We start from the raw sequence: 18180 nt of genomic DNA on the forward strand, positions 1-18180 counted from the left end.
CTGTTGGTCATGGTTCCTGGTCATGTCAGCCTCTGCATCAGGCTGGTCAGTTGTCTTCACAACATGGCAACTGGCTTCCCCTAGAGTGAATAATCTCAAAGAGAGGGGAAGATGGAAATTGGAATGTCTTTATTGCCTGCCCTTAAAAGTAGCATATTGCTAGTTCTTCTTTATTCTATTAGTTATAAATTCAGCCTATATTCGGAAGGGAATGAATCAAAGGGAGAAATAGCAAAGGATTTGTGGAAAAATTTTAAAACTTCCGCTCTCTACCCTCTGACCACAAATTGTTTACATTCTCCTCACTTACAAACTATATCCCCAACCCTCCCAAAACTCTCATGTCTTTACAGCAGGGATCCCCAAACCCCTCAGGCCACAGACCAGTACCAGTCTGTGGTCTGTTAGGAACTGGGCCGCACAGCAGGAGGTGAACGGCAGGCAGGCCAGCGAAGCTGCATCTGTATTTGCAGCCACTCCCCAGCACTAGCATCACGGCCTCAGCTCCACCTCAGATCATCAGGCATTAGATTCTCATGGGAGCGCTGATCCCTGGTGCCAAAAAGGTTGGGGACCGCTGCTTTATGGCATTAGCTATAAATCTAAGATATTGGCATGTAATTCTGATTCAGACGAGGCTTCTTGTTTGTGGTAGTTCCTTAAGTGGAGCTCCTTGGGTATAGTTCCTCATGATTTGAAGTCCCATGAGCTAAAGAGACAAGCTGTTTCCCAGACACTCAACTTACAGTGGTAGGACCGGCATAGGATAACCATTATAGACATTTTTGTTAATAATAATAAAAAAAAAAAGGTCTCCCCCCAAAACCCAGGAAGATAGGAGGCATAGGATAACATATACTTCTGTTTGAAAATGGGGAAAAAAGGACCCACTGGTTCATAGCATTCCAAAATCCACCCAGGCCCAGATTAGCAGTTCCTTGATTAAAACTCAAGGACTGAGAATAATTCTTCACGGCCCTTAGTACTGCCCTGTGTTTCACCCTTTTTCATGAAAAGCAGAGTATGTTAGCAGCTTCATAGTTTCTCAGACTCCCTACTTTTGGAAGTTTGTGGGTATAAAAGCTTAAACGTTTTTATTTTGTACTGATCTATCTCTTTCAGTCCAAATTGGTGGTGTTTCTACCAACATAATAATCATAAAGTTTTATGGGTGTCTCGCGAATCTTATTGGGCTCACTCCATAAGATGAGCCATACCCACAAATCTCTTTATGATAAGCCCTGCTCTAACTTGGGCTTCTTTTGGGACTCTTGAGGGGCAAACCTTAAGCTTCTTAGGAGACCTGTTTTTTAACCAAATGGATCCATGGCACACCACCTTGAATCTTTCTAAAATCTTAACGTAAGATTTTAATAGTCACACTATTAGTTTCATCTTTAGACCTTGTTTTCTTGACAGTGCCCTGGATTTTATTATTACCTGGGAGCCATGCTTAACTTTAGCATCACTTGCCGTCTGGAGAAGCTAGAAATTTTCAAATCTAGTAAGTCCTGGCTTCTTTTTACTTAACAGTGTTTCCTTTAGCTCCTGCCTCTCTTCTTAAAATTTACTATAAGCAAGAAGAAACCAGGTGGCACCTTCAAAATCTGCCTTGAAATCTCCTTAGCTAGATCACTCATTCCATTAGGTATATTTTCTAACTCCCACATTATTGGGGATGATTCTCTGCCACTACATAACAAGGATCCCTTTTCATCCAGTTTCCAAAAAGATTTTTCTCACTTTCCTATAAGCCTTCAAACCTCCTCAGTGGTTATCATATTTCTACAAAGTTTCTTCAACATTCTTTTAACTTTTACCAACTCCTCAAAACTCAAAGTTTGTTTGGCTTCCAATGCCTAATTTCAGAGCCACTCTTGTATTTTAGGTTTTGTTACAGCATTGCCCCGGTTCCAGGTACCAAAATATGTATTAGTTATCTATTAATACATAACAAGCTACCCCAAATGTAGTGCCTCAGAACAATAAACATTTATCATCTCACGGTTCTTTTGGGTTAAGAATTCTGCAGTGGTTTACTTGGTGGTTCTGGATTTAGGTCTCATGAGATTGAAATCAAGATATTGGCTGGGCCCACAGTAATCCCGGTGCGTGGCTGAACTGAGGCTGGAGAATCTGTTCCCAAGTTCACTCATCTGGCTGTTGGTAGGAGGCCTCAGTTCTTCCCTCTCTTGGCCAGAGACCTCAGTTTCTTACCGTGTGAGACTCTCTGTAGGGTTGCTTAAGTGTTCTCCACAATATGGTAGCTGTTTTTCTCCCACAGTGATTGATCCCAGAGAGAGAGTGTGTGAGATGAAAGTCACAATGTGTTTTATGACCTACCCTCAAAATTACTCCATTGTTTCTACTTTATTCACTGGAAGTGAGTCACAAGTTCAGCCCATACTTAAAGGGAGAGAAATGAGCTTCCACTTCTTGAAGGGAGAAATATCAAAGAATCTGTGAACACATGTAAAAAACACTACAGAGATTGTATCACTTTTCTGCTTAAAAATCATTCAGTGTCTTCCTACCATACTTAGAATAAAATACAAACTCTTTACTCCAATTCACAGCTTTATATGGCTGATCCATGCCTACCTGTTGGATATTGGTTTTACACTTGCCCTCTTGCCCACCATTCTTTAACCACTTGTGGTCTTACCTCATTCCTTAGGGCACCCCCCCCTTTTTTTAAAAAAAAAACAAATCATTTCTCCCTAGAATGCTTTGTCTCCTGATGTTTGCCAGCCTATTTGATATCATTTAGATTTCAGCTTAAATATCATTTTCTCATGAAAGATCACCTAATCTCAAGTAGCTACACAGATATTTTCTATCACATTATCCTATTTTAATTTGCATAGCATTTATATTATTTTTTGTTTGTTTGTTTATTTATGTGATTGTTGTGTTTTCCCTCACACTAGAATGTAAGTTCCATGAAATCACGGGCCTTTCTTGTTCATTGCTGTGCCATCATTGCCCAGAGTTTTATTTGGCTTATGATAAGTGTGCAACAAATATGTTTTGCATGATTGAATTATTGTAATTCTACTAGACTGTTAGCCAGATGGGGGCAGGATTGTGTCGGTCTTGTTTACTGATGCATCCTCAGGACCTGGCATCTAGGAAATATTGAAAGGTTGAAAAACAATGTAATAGATGAGGAAATTTAGAGATTAAATATATTTCCCTAGGTCATTTATCTAGTAATGACAGAGCCAAGGCTCAAACCCAGGAATTCCTGATTCTAAACTATTAAGGCCATAATGTATAAAGTGCTTGACACACCGTGGTTGCTCAAAGAGTGATTTCTTTCCTCCTCCTTTAATTCTCTATTCTAGTCTTTGTTAATATATTTATATAAATCATTTAAAAATTATGCTTATTGTGTACTATTTGGGATCTACATTTTGTATGTAACATTCTTGAAATATATTTATGTCAGCAAAGTTCATGTACAGACATTTTGAAGGTTTATATTGGTTTCAACCAACTTGTCACTTTTTGTATTTTATTTCAGGGCCTGGAACCAAGTGTTCAAATTCTTGGTATTTACTTTGAGTCTACAATAAAACTTAGAGAAGTATAAAATAGATTATAATGGTCATTCTCAGTATCTAATTTCAGTAAACATATATGGCACATATAGCATTTTGTAGAACCTGTGCACTTGTGTTAGGCAGCGGAGTGGAATGCAAGGTAAAGAAAATGCTGTCTATACCCTCATGACAACTCAAGTCATAGTAGAGGAGACTAGACCTGAAGTGCTTTGATTTTTCTGGGATTCTTTGTAATGATCTATCCTCTCTTACTTTTCTCCTGTCTTTAAGATTTACTGAAATATCTGGGGGGATTCTGGAACTCTATGCCCCAGATGTCTGCACTCGGGTAAATTTTTAATTGTTATTAATATAAGCATTGTCTTGAGGAGAGGTGGCAGCATGCTTTGCTCGTCGCCTCTAGGTTGAAGTGTTAAACTGTCAGTTTAGTCTATGAGGCTGGTCTAGAGTGCCAGGCTTAGTTTCCTTGGCCTTTGTGATATAACTTAAAAAAATAAAAGTTATTGAGATAAAATTTAAGCAAATTACTTTATCTTTTATTTTTAGATCACCACACTTATTAATCATAAACATAATACCAAAAAGTCTGATAAAACTCTGCAAGCAATTCAGCGTGTAGGACAAGCCGTCAACTTGGCAGTTGGAAGATTTGTTAAAGTAGGGGAAGCTATAGCCAATGAAAACCGGGATTTGAAAGAAGAAATAAATATTGCCTGTATTGAAGCTAAACAAGCAGGTATGTACATATTGGTACTGAAGCCAATTATAGCAATTTTATGGCAAATTGTCTTATTTTGAGCAAGATGAGTTGTATTTGGTTATATCGTCAAGGTGGAGCCAATAGGATTTGCTGATAGCTTGGATGTGAGATGTGATGGGAAGCAGAGTTGTGGATGACTCCAAGGTTTGGAATACAAAGAGTATGGGTAAATGATGGTGCTATTTACTACAGTGGGCAATCCTGAGGGAGGAGCAGGTGATTCTGGAGAGTCACCATCGGGGAAGGGAGTGGGTGAGATGAGGCTAAGCAAATACAGAGAAGCCAACCGGATCATCCATGACATGATACGTTATATGAATGACTTTGGGTATTAGTCTATAGATGGTAGATAAGGGATTTTGAGCCAGATGAAAGACATATAGTTTTGTGTTAGAAATATTTCTGGTAGTGTGGAGGAAATGAACAAATGAGGGCCGATTGAGAGAGTTGAGACTAAAGGCAGGGAGATTAATTATGGAATAAACCAGGCCAAACCACGGCAGTGTCTAGTGACATAAAGAGCGGGAGTACACAAAATACTCATTAAGGTAGTTAAATAGATAGAAATTGGTTATCGATTAAAAGAAAGGGAAGATTCTGGATTGAGTCTCAGGTTTCTAGTCATTTGCTGGGGGTAGAGAATAGATTTTATGTAGAATACAGGGGATGGCCTTATTCTAGTCATAATTTATATTTTGTCTACATTTTTAAAAGGATTTGAAATAGTTTTCAATTAAAGAAAGATATGTCTCAGTAAGCCTATTAAAATAGGAGATGAAGATAAATATACTAGAAACTTTGGCCAACACTGTTACTCTAATTAAGCATGAAATTTATCTTTGTACTTCCTGGAAGGCAAGACAAAAATGTGGGAAAGATAGGATTATATAATTCTCATTGTTTGTTGAAAGGAAACAAACCAGCTTGTCAAGAGGAGAGTGACTTTTTTTCCTGGCACTAAATTATTGTGTGGGCACTTGTACAGAAGACATTACATAATACAATGGACAATTCAATAGAAAATGTAGAGAGATGTTCTTCATATTACTGTTTCTTATAACAACCTTTAATTAATGCAAGAGGAGGGTTTTGTTTTTGTTTTCTTTTAATGGAAGGAAAACCTGAGTCCTACCCACCTCATTGGCTTTTAGCGTGTCACTGTGCTCAGTGTACGGTAAGAACTCAAGAGGACATGGTACACTGACCCAAGTAGACTCTGGTACTCTGCAAATACTATAAGCCCACTCAGCCCCATACGACAGTCTTCAGAAGCCATCCAATGCCATGGGCTCTACATGTTACCTCTTCTCATTTGAGATATCCTTTCCTTTCTTGAGAACTGCCTCTTATAGTCACTCAGATAAGAGAATGAAAATGCATTTGTGGTGACTCTCCTGGGGTTATACAATAAGGAAGTCTATTTTCTCTTAAGATGTACAAATCTAAGACTTAGATCACTCCTGCAATGTTTCTAGCCCACTCAGCCAATAGTAGTTATTTTCTCCTCTGGACATTTTGTATTCGAGGGAAATAATACGCACTAGAGATAAAGAACTAAGTCTTTGGAGTCAGACTGCCTGGATTTTAGTCCTAACTCTTTCACTTGCTAGCAGTGTGATATTGGGCAAGCTACTAAACTTTTTAAAACCTCAGTTTTCTTATCTATAAAATAGGGATAATGTTAATGTTTATAGAAGTGATATGATATAATAGACATAGGAAATGCTCAATAAATAATCATTGTCATTATAATCATTATTTTTTACTTTTCCTGTGTTGTTAAACTCTTGTGTTTTTACTTTTTATTTAGGTGGCTACTAGTCAAGTTTTATATTTTATATGAGAGCTTGATAAATATTTGTATTTAACTGACTTTGGGTTTCCTCATGAAGGTACAACACTAGCTAGTCACACATAAATTTAAAATGACAACCATGATGCTCTGTGACTTTTCTAGGGAACTAAATTCTGAACAGTCTACACTGAGCGACTTTATAATGTTAAGGAAGCATTTAACCACGTTGGTGGAGCAGACCAAATGGTACCATCCCACGTACTCATAAGTTAAATGCCTGGGGTTTAGTCAGAAAGAGGAAAGATTAAATAATGCCATATGTGCAGGCTCATGTGTAATATTTTTGGTTATTGAGAGCCAAAAATACAGAAAAAAAGTAACATTTTCCAAAAGCACAGAGGAAACATTTTTATCCTTTCAGCTATTGCTGATAGAATGCAAACTGATACTTGTTTCTCCTGCTGCTTGCAGTATGTACTAAGGTTTCATTCTAAACTCTTTTCTCTATATATTTTGCTACATAAACTTTGTGTTTGTTACCTGTTGCTGTGTAACAAATTAACCTGAATTTAGCAATTTAAACTACAAACATTTATTACCTCACATTGTTTCTGAGCGCCAGGAATCAGGAAGTGGCTTAACTGGCTGGTTCTGAGTCTGCGCCTTTCATGAGGTTGCACTCAAGGTATCGGCTGTACCTGCAGTTATCTGAAACCTTGACTAGGCTGTAGGATCTGCTTTCAAGCTCATTTTCATGATTGTTGGCAGGCTTCACTTCTTTGTAACTGTTGACCAGAGGTCTCAGTTTCTCCTCATGTTTGTCTCTCTGGAGTAACAACTGCTTATGACATGGTAGCTGCCTTCCCCTAGACAGAGAGAGAGCACAACCAAAATGCTGTCTCGGTGTCTTTGATACCTCTGCCATACCAAACCTGGTAAGATGAAGAAGGGGCGAACACAAGGATGTAAATGCAGGAGGTGGGGGTCACGGAGAGCCATCTTGGAGGCTGGTTATCACAGACTCATCTATTAGATGTAGAGCTTTAGCTGTTGCCACGACATTTAACCAGTCCACATCCAGTGCTTATCATTTGAGTTTTTCTGTGCCGTTTCAAATTCATGTTGTCTGAAACTAAACTTATCATCTCCCTTCCCAGACCTTTCTGATTTTATCTAAGTGACTTAAGTTCACAATCTTGAAGCCATTTTTTTTTTCTTCCACTTTTCCTTTCCTTCTTATCATAGTTCAGGTACTAATTTTTTATTTTCTTTTCTCAATATCTCCCAAATCATCTTTTTTACATCTATGGCTACCATGCTAGTTAGATCATTACTACTTCCCACCCACACTTGGGATTGCTGTCTGAGTAGTACTCTGATTTTAAGTCTCCCGTTTCAGGTCTATTGTATAGGCTTCCATCAGGCAGATCTTCTTAATCATAATTTTCATTATGTCACACCCTGTGCTCTATGCATTAAAATTCAGGTACTTTTACTCAAGATCCTTAGCCCATGGGCAGATACATTCATTATTGGGTGTCAGTAGTATTGACAAGAAGGTTTTTGTGAGAAAATCAATCCATTATGCACTCAGGTTTATTTAGGATTTAAAAAATTATCTTGTACATTACAAGATGATTAAAAGTTTATTATTATTTTTTTAATCTCGTTAAATTAAGAGTAAGGTTTAGAAAAAGTTACAGCCTGGTTTCATTTTTAAGGAATAAATATTTGTATTGTTTTAGCAATTGATAATTGCTATCATAGAGGTCAAAGGATTTTAATAGCAACAGTGAAGAAGGGACTTTTCTTAGAGAGTTGGGAGTTCATTTGGTAGAGTGATTTATGCCGGGCATCGTAAGAAGTATAAATTCAAATAGTAAGCCTGAGTGAGGGTCTGCTTGTGGTTTGAACTCTCAGGAGGAATGCTTTCATTTTGTTTTGTTTTCCCACCCAGAGCCCAAGCTGACCAACAGATGAACTTGCTTATTATTTCCTTTTGCCTGTTGATGATTCTTCTAGATCCTCTTTTCACTGAGGATGCCTCCTGTTGGGCCCCAAAGCCTTTTCTTCTCTCCCTCAGTGTCCATAAAAACCCAACCCCTTCAAGTCGTGGAGACGGGCAATGACACCCGCCACACAGGCTTGCTCCCTCCATCCCCCAGCCCCCTCATCCAAAGTCTTGGCAGCTGCTCACTGCTCTACTTTTAGGTTCTTCTTTGGTCATTGGATCCTGGGATTTCTCTTACTATCTTATAGGCTTTTTAGATCATGTAGTTTACCATACCGCTGGAAACAGAAGTTGTAATATTTTCTAAACTTGATAAAGACAGAAATGTTTCACAATTCTTAAGAAAGTGTTGATCTTGTTGAAGCTTTTTTTATTTCCTGAAATAAGACCCCAAAGCTGAGTTTCCACCCATTGTGCACATTACCTTTGAGATTAGAGAGAAGTCTGGATTTTGATTTAAGTGTGTCTTATTCCCAATTTAACTTTTCTCCCTTGCCTTTCTTGTTAGGAGAAACCATTGCAGCACTTACAGATGTAGGCAGCTTGAATCACCCAGAATCTGATGGCCAGATCACAATTTTTACAGACAAAACGGGAGTTATAAAGGCTGCAAGATTACTTCTTTCTTCAGTGACAAAAGTGTTGTTGCTGGCAGACCGAGTGGTCATTAAGCAGATAATAACATCAAGAAATAAGGTACTTGCTTTAAGGTGTTTCTATACTAGGTCTTTCAGAGTTATTAAAGAAGTGGTGTTTTTTGTTGTTGTTGTTGTTTTGTTTTTTTAGGTTAATTGCAGGTAATTTTGGCAATGCTTGTCTATTTTAATTGTTTATAATGCTAATTGTCTATAGCTTAAAAGTGGTCTTTCTCTATATTGGTAATTCCTAAACAATGTGTGTAGTGGGCCTAAACTTTTGAATGCAAATAACGTTTCTTCTCAGAAAACCATTATCTACTTGTTGAGGCTTAGTGGTGAAAGATTTCCCTGTGTACAAATTCAGGAAGAAAAGCTAAATGTCCTGACAATGTATGTAGTAGAAACCTAGTTGATAAAAATACTGAATTCCTCAGTGCCTTTTTCCCCAAGTCAGTAACAATTTGTAAGCTTAAGAAAAAATTAAATCACCCTAAATATAATTATTCACACTACAAAATTTCTTTATTCATAGTCCCTAAATATTACTGAATAATCACAAAATTTAGAGAATAGATTTAAACTCTTCCAGTTTCTCAGATAATGGTATTCCTCAATCACCCAGGAGACTGTGTATAATCACTTCTTACCCTGGATAATTCCCTAGGCAAGGAGGAAGGCAATCAACCAGGGAAGAGATGGTCTCAATGGGGTTTGGGGACAAAACTACCTAACGAGTATTACGTGAATTGGAAGTGTAAGTTTAAAGAGAAAAAGCAATTGGAGAGGTAGATTGGGCAGTGCTAGAGGAATAGGAAAAAACAAACAAAACCTTCCTCTCTTTGAAAGATGGAGGTTCTGCTCAGTGGTGGCAATTTGCCTTATCTGTGTTAGTCTCCTGGATTTCCTGAGCTGCCAGGGCAGATTAACACGCCAAACATCCATCATATCCTCATTAAAAATAAGTAAACACAGGATATCTGTGTTTTCTTTACCTATCTTGGTCTGTCTAAAACTAATCCAGTTCTGTTATTTTAGAGAAAAGTATCTGAAAATATGTTTCACAGCTATTTACTCTAGTTCTAATGTCAAGAAAACACATGACATTTTCTGTTGCCGTATCTACTACAGGTTCGTGCTCTCTATTCACCCCTGGCTGCCCAAAGTTTCTTGCCAATTAATTTATTTAACACAGGCAGTTCCTGACTGATCCAAACTGTTTTCCTGTTCTTAAAGTCCCAAACCTCCCTTTCCGATCCTCACGCTGCAGATGACCTTCCCTCCACTTTCCTGAGAAGAATGGGGTTCCCTCAATTCTGGTTCACTAAACTTAAAGCTTTTGTGTATCATCTTTTATCCTTACCCTCTTCCTAGTTCTCTGAAAATGTGATGACCTTAGTCCTACCTATTACCATCTTATCCAGAAGACACACATGATCTCTTCTCTTGTGTATTTATTTAGTCACTTCTTTTACCCGTTTTTCTTTTAGAAGTAAGCCCAAGTCTCCCCATCCTAAAAACCCGTCATCGCCTGGATGACTCTAACCTTTGAGCCTAATTCTACTTCTCTGAGCCCCTCCTCCCCTGTCTTCCCCTCTATGTCCTCCTCAACTTTCCCCTAGAATTTAGAATTTCTCTTTTTTCCTGTCTTTGTTCAGCCTTGACATCTCAGTCTCTTTCACATCTACATTTGATAATAAAACGTTCTCTGTTTGGCAGGTTCTTGCAACTATGGAAAGACTAGAGAAGGTGAATAGCTTTCAAGAGTTTGTCCAAATATTCAGTCAATTTGGAAATGAAATGGTGGAGTTTGCACATCTAACCGGAGATAGACAAAATGTATGTATTTACCACATTTTAAAACTTTCAAATACATGCATTCTTTCCTTACACACCTATAACAGTTAAATATATTCCCACCTCACACGCTGGGATAGGCCCTTCTTGCCTTCAAGGCCCAACTCAAGTATTTCCTCTTTTATGAAACTTTCCATTTGATTCTTCAACCAGAGCTCAGGAAAGTAAATGAGTCATATATAGTCTTATAGTATTTTGTTACATATCTCTGTTATTATTCTTTCTGTAATTTGTTATGTATTATTCAGTTTTTATTTCTTTCTATATTCTACATTAGATTAATAGTCCAAGTTATTTATTTGCATTGGCTATATGTTAGGTATTTAATATCCATGATCTCATTTAATTTTCAAAACATCCCTATAAGTAGATATTGTTATTACTGTTTCACACATGAGGAAACTGAACCTGAGAGGATAATAAACTTACCCAAAGTCGCTCTTTTAGCAGATTGAACTCACTTATGTTGATTCTAAAGCCTGTAGTTTTCAAACTATGCCGTGGTATTGGTTCTTTACAGATCTGTTTCCCAATTCATTCTATAAGTTCCAAAGTTTAGGGAGGTGGAAAACTATATTATATCCAGAATTGACTTTTCCTTGTTGGGGTATTTGTGCATGAGCTCATCTTGTCAGCAGGTTAAGTATATAATAATTGACCTTTTCTCAAGGTGCTTTGGTATAGTCCGATAGGCTACAGTTCTGGGCATGAACTTTCCTTGTTGTAGCTGGAGTTGGAAGATAGATACTGGCCTGGACAGTGGCAGACTATATCTGATGCTTCATTTAGTACTTCTTGGACCATCAGTGTTTTATAGAAGTCTCCGTTTTGTCTTGTGGTCTAGCACTGTAACAGATTCAGATGCCATCTTTATTGATCACCGACCACCACCATACAAGATATGGTATCATATATGACATACATTCTTGACGCACTGTCAGCTAGACCCATAGGTAATTTTGCAAAAAAGTCCTCTTCAGTATGTTAAAGACAAGGTGGAAATTTTGGAAGGGACCTTGACCTTTATTTTTGATAGATACTCATGATGGGTGATATTCATATGTAGGACATTGTCCTTTGGAATGCAATCTTGAGACCTCAATTAACTTTTGTATCATGTACTGTTTCTTGTGTACTAGGTATAAATTCATTTATTTCTTTCCTAGTAATAAAACTATATTGGGATGCAAGTGAGTAAGAGTGTTATTATAGGGATAATTTCAAATCTACTATAATAATTTACTAAAACAAATAAAAGGCAAATCACTCTCAAACTTTAGATTTTCGTTATTTGTAAGTAAGGGCTTTTCACCCAACTCACAAATGAAAAATGAGTAACTAATGTGGCAGGTGAAACTTATATGTAATTCAAATTTTAACATTAGTAAAATTGTATTAGAACACAGCATGCTAATTTATGTATTGTCTAGGACAGCTGTCACACTACAGTGGTAGAATTGAGTAGTTGTGACAGGTCCAGAAAGCCTAGAAAATTTATTTTCTGGGCTTTTATTGAAGATATTTGCTGACTTCTGATTTAGATGGTCATAACCAAATTATTATGAAGAGTATTTGGTTCTATATTTGCTAAGCAATATTTGATATCTTCTGTGATAGCGCACATTCAATCAAGCGCTCTATGAAGAGAAATCAAAGGAAAAAATTTCAGTATACTGTTCTTGCTTCAGAGTTCATAATCTAGTCTGGGAAAATCATGTATCTATGAAACATCTGGAGAAAATTTCAGAGCAGCATATTTATTATGTTTAGGACAAACCTCATAAACCTCATATTGAGATGAATAAGCACTTAAATGGGATTAATCAGACATGGTTCCTATCTATTCTGAAGGAAATAATAGCCCATAGCTGTTCAATAAATAAGTCACTTTTAATTAAGTAAAGCTTAAGATGGTTGTTTCTGGTTAGGAGTGAGGTATGTCCTAAACATGAGACTGTCAGGTGTGGCAAGCCAGCAGGATGTGAGCCACATGGCAGCCTCTTCCTAGGTCTTGTTTCCTGGCTCTGCCGCCCTTAACAGGGGTGCCTGTTTCTTTCCACTCCACTGTGTTCATGTATTTAGATTGAAGTGGTGACATTTTGTAAAACTTTAGTTTTGGTTTGTTTTTTTTTTTACTTTGTCACTTTTTTAACAATGTTACTTAATTGTTGAGTATTGTTATTGTTGAGTAAATAATTTTTCAAGAAATTGGGTTATTCACATGGTCCTAGACTGCTCAACGATTTTATTTCATTTTTAGGATTTGAAAGATGAAAAGAAAAAGGCAAAAATGGCAGCAGCTAGGGCAGTTCTTGAAAAATGTACAATGATGCTTCTCACAGCTTCAAAGGTAAGACAATTTTTGTTTTACTGTGTTGTAAATTAATTAGAGACCCTGATTAAATGCATCTAATTTGTATATTTCACATTTTAGAAAAGATCAAAGTGATAAATTGGAATATAGGCTCTCATAGTCAAAGCTCAGTTATTTAGCAAGAACGTTAACTTTCTTCCCCCGTTCCAAACAGCGGTTAATCTACGGAGTCAGCTTTGATTGAGCAACGAAGCAGAAGATGGTATATTAGGTGCTGTGACTCCAGGCCCATCCCACATGCTCACTGCCTGCAGGGTTTTGCCAGTGTCATTGGGAAGCCAGCCATGTGCTCTAGCAAAGGCTAGGCAAGTTAGAATCTGTTAAGTAACAGGAGTATTAAGTCAACCCTTCGTGTGTTTATTCTGTAAATTCATATCTCTAATTTCTTAAAGATATGAACAAAGATTGTCAATCGACTTTAAACAAAACTGTCAATCAAGAGCTTATAATTCCAAACAGCAATTGGCCAGCAGATTGGTACAATTGAAGATGAACTAGTAAACATTTCATTAGCATTGTTTAGAATTGCCTTTTCTGCTCAGAATATTTACTCTATGCTGGGGTCAGTGAATACACAAAAACAGAATTCACTGGAGCCCATTTGAAAGGCTGTGTTTGTGTCCAGACCCTTGAGTAGTTTTTCATTTACATCGGTTTTAAAAGTCAAAGATACCACAGTCATATATCATCTGTTCATTTTTTCCTCATTCTTTTTAAGTTCTTGCACATATAAGACATTTTAAAATATTTTTAATCATAATGAAGATATAGGTTTTTTTTCCCCCAAATTTTAAGTAAACTTATTATTGAAGTATAAAGATATAGTTTTACACTCTGCCTTTTTCACTTAACCTTGCTATCGCTTTTTACTCATCCTGCTTCCACTTTTAGTGAGGAGAAGCAGCTGGGTGAGCCAGGGACCCAGGAGATTTTGGTAAAGAACCATTTTTATTAGCATGACATGTTCTCTGTAAGATTTTGTGTGTTATGATATGGCTCAGATCTTAAAATAAAAAGTTTCAATTGTTTTGAAGACATGTCTCAGGCATCCCAACTGTGAATCGGCCCATAAAAACAAAGAAGGAGTATTTGACCGAATGAAAGTGGCATTGGATAAGGTAATTGAAATTGTGACTGACTGCAAACCCAATGGAGAGACTGACATTTCATCTATCACTGTTTTTACTGGAATTAAAGAATTCAAGGTAAGAATAAAGAGAATATATTTTGATTTTTTTCTTTCCATTTCAAAGGAACATCGCTATATGTCATACCTATATTTTAGGATAGATGCTTCACAAAAGCAGATTTCTCTTTAAAACAATGCCACAATGTACAAACTTAATGATCAGTAACATTTGACTTAGTGTGGTATGTACAAAGAACAGAGTCTTGGGTCATAGTAGGTACTCTGGCCCTGTTCAGCTATATGGTTTAGCTGTAGCCTCCTGTCATCTGTAGAAAGGTGTACCTAACTAGGTCTTTTGAGCAATGCTGTACCATCCACTGATGATAACAGACAGCAAATCATTTCTGCTGGAATCTTTGTTCTCCTCTGTGTTGTAGGGTTGATATAATTAAAATATTAAAATGAACAATAATACATGCTAACATTTATTGAGCACTTACTGTGTGCCAGCCCTGTTCTGAGTACTTTAAATGTATGTATATGTATAATTCTTACAAGAACTATTATTATTCTCATTACGCTGTTGAGGAGACTGAGGAAAAGAGATTAAGAAACTTGCCATCTAGGAAGTGCCAGAGTTGAGGTTTGAGGGATTCAAACCTAGCCAGTCTGACTTCAGAATCTCTACCATTTTAGGGCAGAACTTCTCATCAGAAGTCCGAGAGGTGGTGAAGCTGCTCTTTGGGTCAGAGCAGTGTCTGGGTCAGGAGAACCCTGGAAACCATTTAGCACAACACCCTTAATTTAATAAATGGGAAAACTAGGGCCCTAAGAAGTTACCTAACATGCTCTGGGTTACCACCTCTCTCATAGGCAGGGCTGTGACGTGGATGGTATCGTTTGCATCTTTACTGTACTTGTAATTGTGTGAAGGTCTAAGGAGGAACTTAGAACAAAAGAAAGCAATTGAAGGAACATTTACATTTACTTTTAGGGGCTCTGCTCTTAACAAATATTATCTCATTTAATCTCTAATTTCCTTTTTAGGTGGATGTTATCATACCTGATTTTTGAAGAGAAAAGCTAAAAAGTAATGAAACCCTCCTTTAGAATGAGGATTCTCGAATCCCAAAGTTCATGACCTTTTAATTTACCCCTCTGGGTTTGTTTATATGCTGCCAGCCCTACCCTAAATCTCTTCCTGTGGGGAAGGAAGCTACAAGGAAGGACCAGTCATTCTGGAGGGCAGAGCTGCCATGAATAGACTCAGTCTCACTAGCAATGGTTACTCTTTTGGCCTCTTACTTTTTTTCTGACGGAGAACATATTCTGTAGAGGGAATACTTTACTGCGTTCGGTACAAATGTTATAAAACCATAAAACAGAATGGCCTTTCAAAAACCACTCTACTAAGTTACCATTTGAAAACGTATTGATGTTCTCTCTAAAGGGGAAGTCTAAACCTTCATGTAATTAGCGTGGTCCACATGACTGATTTTTTTATGTTGTAATTCTCTTCAAATTCTTAAATTCTCAGATCCTCCTTGCCAATTCCATACCTCACTTTTATCCATGTTCTTTCCTAGCTTAAAAAAAAAATCCTGTCTTCATAAGATGGAATGACACTGGAGACAACTTGGGCCAGGAGGAGAGGGCAGGCAGCAAGTACTCCCTTACGGCTGCTTGACCTTCCCAAATCTTGATATTTTCTTGGGTCACACGTAAGGATTAACTAGCAGTAGTATTTGTGAAAGGACTTTATTGTGCTAAACAGATGTAAGATGTCTTTCTCAGCACATTCGTTGTGACCACAATCATGATCATTACCACTTCTTGCCTCTTGGCCCAAGTTGTTTCTGTGACATATTTCATGGGCTAGAGGTTAAAATAGGGTTGAAGTGGCATAGCCCATCTTAGAAAGCTGAGAGACAGGATGATGGCATCAGTGAACATGCGCACCTCACATTTTGAAGGAACTCTAAGCACAAGATACTGAAGTGAAGCATTGTTTGGGAACTTGGGAGGTGAGATAGACAGTTGGAGAGGTATTTAAAGACAGGACCCTAGAGGATTTTGTAGTATTACAATAGAGCTTTGGGCTGGATTTCATAAGTGGTAAGGAGCAATTAGAGGGAATTGGCCATATCAGAAGCTTTACCCTTTAGAAAGATTATACAGGCCCCGTGGTAGAGAATGTTTTGATCAGGGAGGTGCTGTAGGGAACATGAGACAAAAGGTAGGGAAACCACTTAGGAGAATTTTGCTGTATTAATTAAGGAAAAGTTGATGCCCATCCCAGTCCTTCCCCTCTGCCCTCCACACCCTTCCCCACTGGGTGCAGTACATATTCATATTTGGGTGTAACTTTTTCTAGAACTTCGCCTCAGCATTTTCTCAGATGCAGATCCTTTACCTGCAGGCTGGTTCATTTTTTTTTTTCATACCAGTTACTACATGATAATGCTTCTTCTGCCTTAGTATTCGCTGATCTCATAGGAATGTTGTGTTAACAAGAATTGGAATGAAGCTCTGTGTGGCCATTGGTGGCTCTTGAGCAAGGTGTCCTCCTGGATTAGTGGAGAATATAGTCATCACTGGAGGCTACAATACCCCAGAGCCCTCAGACGGGGAAAGAAATTGCCAGTGTCTTCCTGGGCACTGCTAGAAATTACAATTCGTTTTGGTTAGGTGGGAACATTGACTCATGTGGATGTCTATCCTATTTGTTCTCAGATAAATATTGAAACTCTTCGGGAGAATCGTTATTTTCAGTCAAAAGAGAGTCTTTCTGCAACATTGGAAGCCATCTTGGAGCGTACAGAGGACTTTACTGATTCTGCCTCCACCAGCCATGAGCACAGGGAACGCATCTTGGAACTGTCAACTCAGGCGAGGATGGAACTGCAGCAGTTAACTTCTGTGTGGATTCAAGCTGTAAGAACTTTTTTTCATTAAAGTAAATTTTATATAATAGCTTTTCCTTGAAGGTTTCAGAGCTGAAGAAGCTAACGTAATCACCGGGAGTATAAACGTGGTCCAGAGTGAGACAAGGATGGATGTCTTCTTCCTCGTCTCCCTCCTACTTGGCCAAAGTATCCTTGCCCTCCAGCACTCACAATACCTAACATTTATAGGCATGTTTCTCATTCTGGCCAGTCTAGAGTCTGTGCCACTGTCACCATCACTAGTTCACCCTGTTATCTCCGCTCTTCCACCCAACTCACCTCTGTAAAATTCTTCCCTAAAAGGCTTCTTCAGAGTGAAGAGCAGAGGATTAGACCTCTACCTAGAGGTTCTTGGGCCCTGAGCCCTTACTGCCACAGCCATTCATATGTGCACAGTTCTTAACTCTGAGGACAGCTGATTCACAGACACAATGACTTAGAAAACTTATTGAGGTCTAGTGATGACCGGGTAGACGCAGCTGGCAAGAGAAAGATCTTTCACCCTTGCACAGATTCCTGGTCTAAGATTGGTGGGCAGCCTCTTAAAGGGCCTTAAACAGACTGCTGCTATCCTTAAAACAGGGGAACTTCTTTGGAAAGAACAGTAAAGACTGACAGATGTGGGACAACACAGGACATACGTACTCAACTTCTTATAGAGGGTGGATTACAAAATTGAAAGACAGAGATCCTGAGATGTCTTTGGCACTGTTTATTTATTTCTTAGACCTAGGCTATGTCGAAAAAGTATTTAACATGGTTTTCAACATATAGCATGAGTAGAACAAACCTGAAAGTCCTGAGCAAAAGCGTTGTCAGTGAAGATGAAGAAGGAGGGTGAATGTGGCTGAGTGGACTGAACAAAAAAGCAGTTTACTTCCTTGTAAATAAATCGATTTGTGAATGAAGAGTAGATATGTTTCACAGATCTCTCTCATGTTTTCTTGGCATTGCAACATTGCACATGCTCATATTAACAGGGAAACTTCACCTAGAGCAGAGTAGTGTCAGGGAGAGCAGCAATATTTTGTTTTTAGTTTAAATTATTTATGTGATATCTAATCAGAAGTATAGATTGCTTCACTGTTAAATTTTAAGCCCAGCATTC

General features: G+C 38.0%; 1 protein-coding gene across 1 annotated transcript in view; it reads left to right on the plus strand.

Moving 5' to 3' along the window:
* Nucleotides 1–4086: 4086 nt before the first annotated feature.
* The window catches only part of CTNNAL1 (catenin alpha like 1), a 39074-nt gene continuing 24980 nt past the window's right edge, over nt 4087–18180 (plus strand). The window contains exons 1-6 of the mRNA XM_023533470.1: nt 4087–4302; nt 8641–8828; nt 10487–10606; nt 12885–12974; nt 14033–14203; nt 16861–17061. Coding sequence (XP_023389238.1) covers nt 10499–10606; nt 12885–12974; nt 14033–14203; nt 16861–17061 — 570 coding nt within the window. The 5' untranslated portion in view covers nt 4087–4302; nt 8641–8828; nt 10487–10498. The remainder of the gene's footprint in view (nt 4303–8640; nt 8829–10486; nt 10607–12884; nt 12975–14032; nt 14204–16860; nt 17062–18180) is intronic.

This window comes from Pteropus vampyrus, unplaced genomic scaffold, assembly GCF_000151845.1.
Source record: "Pteropus vampyrus isolate Shadow unplaced genomic scaffold, Pvam_2.0 Scaffold103, whole genome shotgun sequence".
Lineage (NCBI taxonomy): Eukaryota > Metazoa > Chordata > Mammalia > Chiroptera > Pteropodidae > Pteropus > Pteropus vampyrus.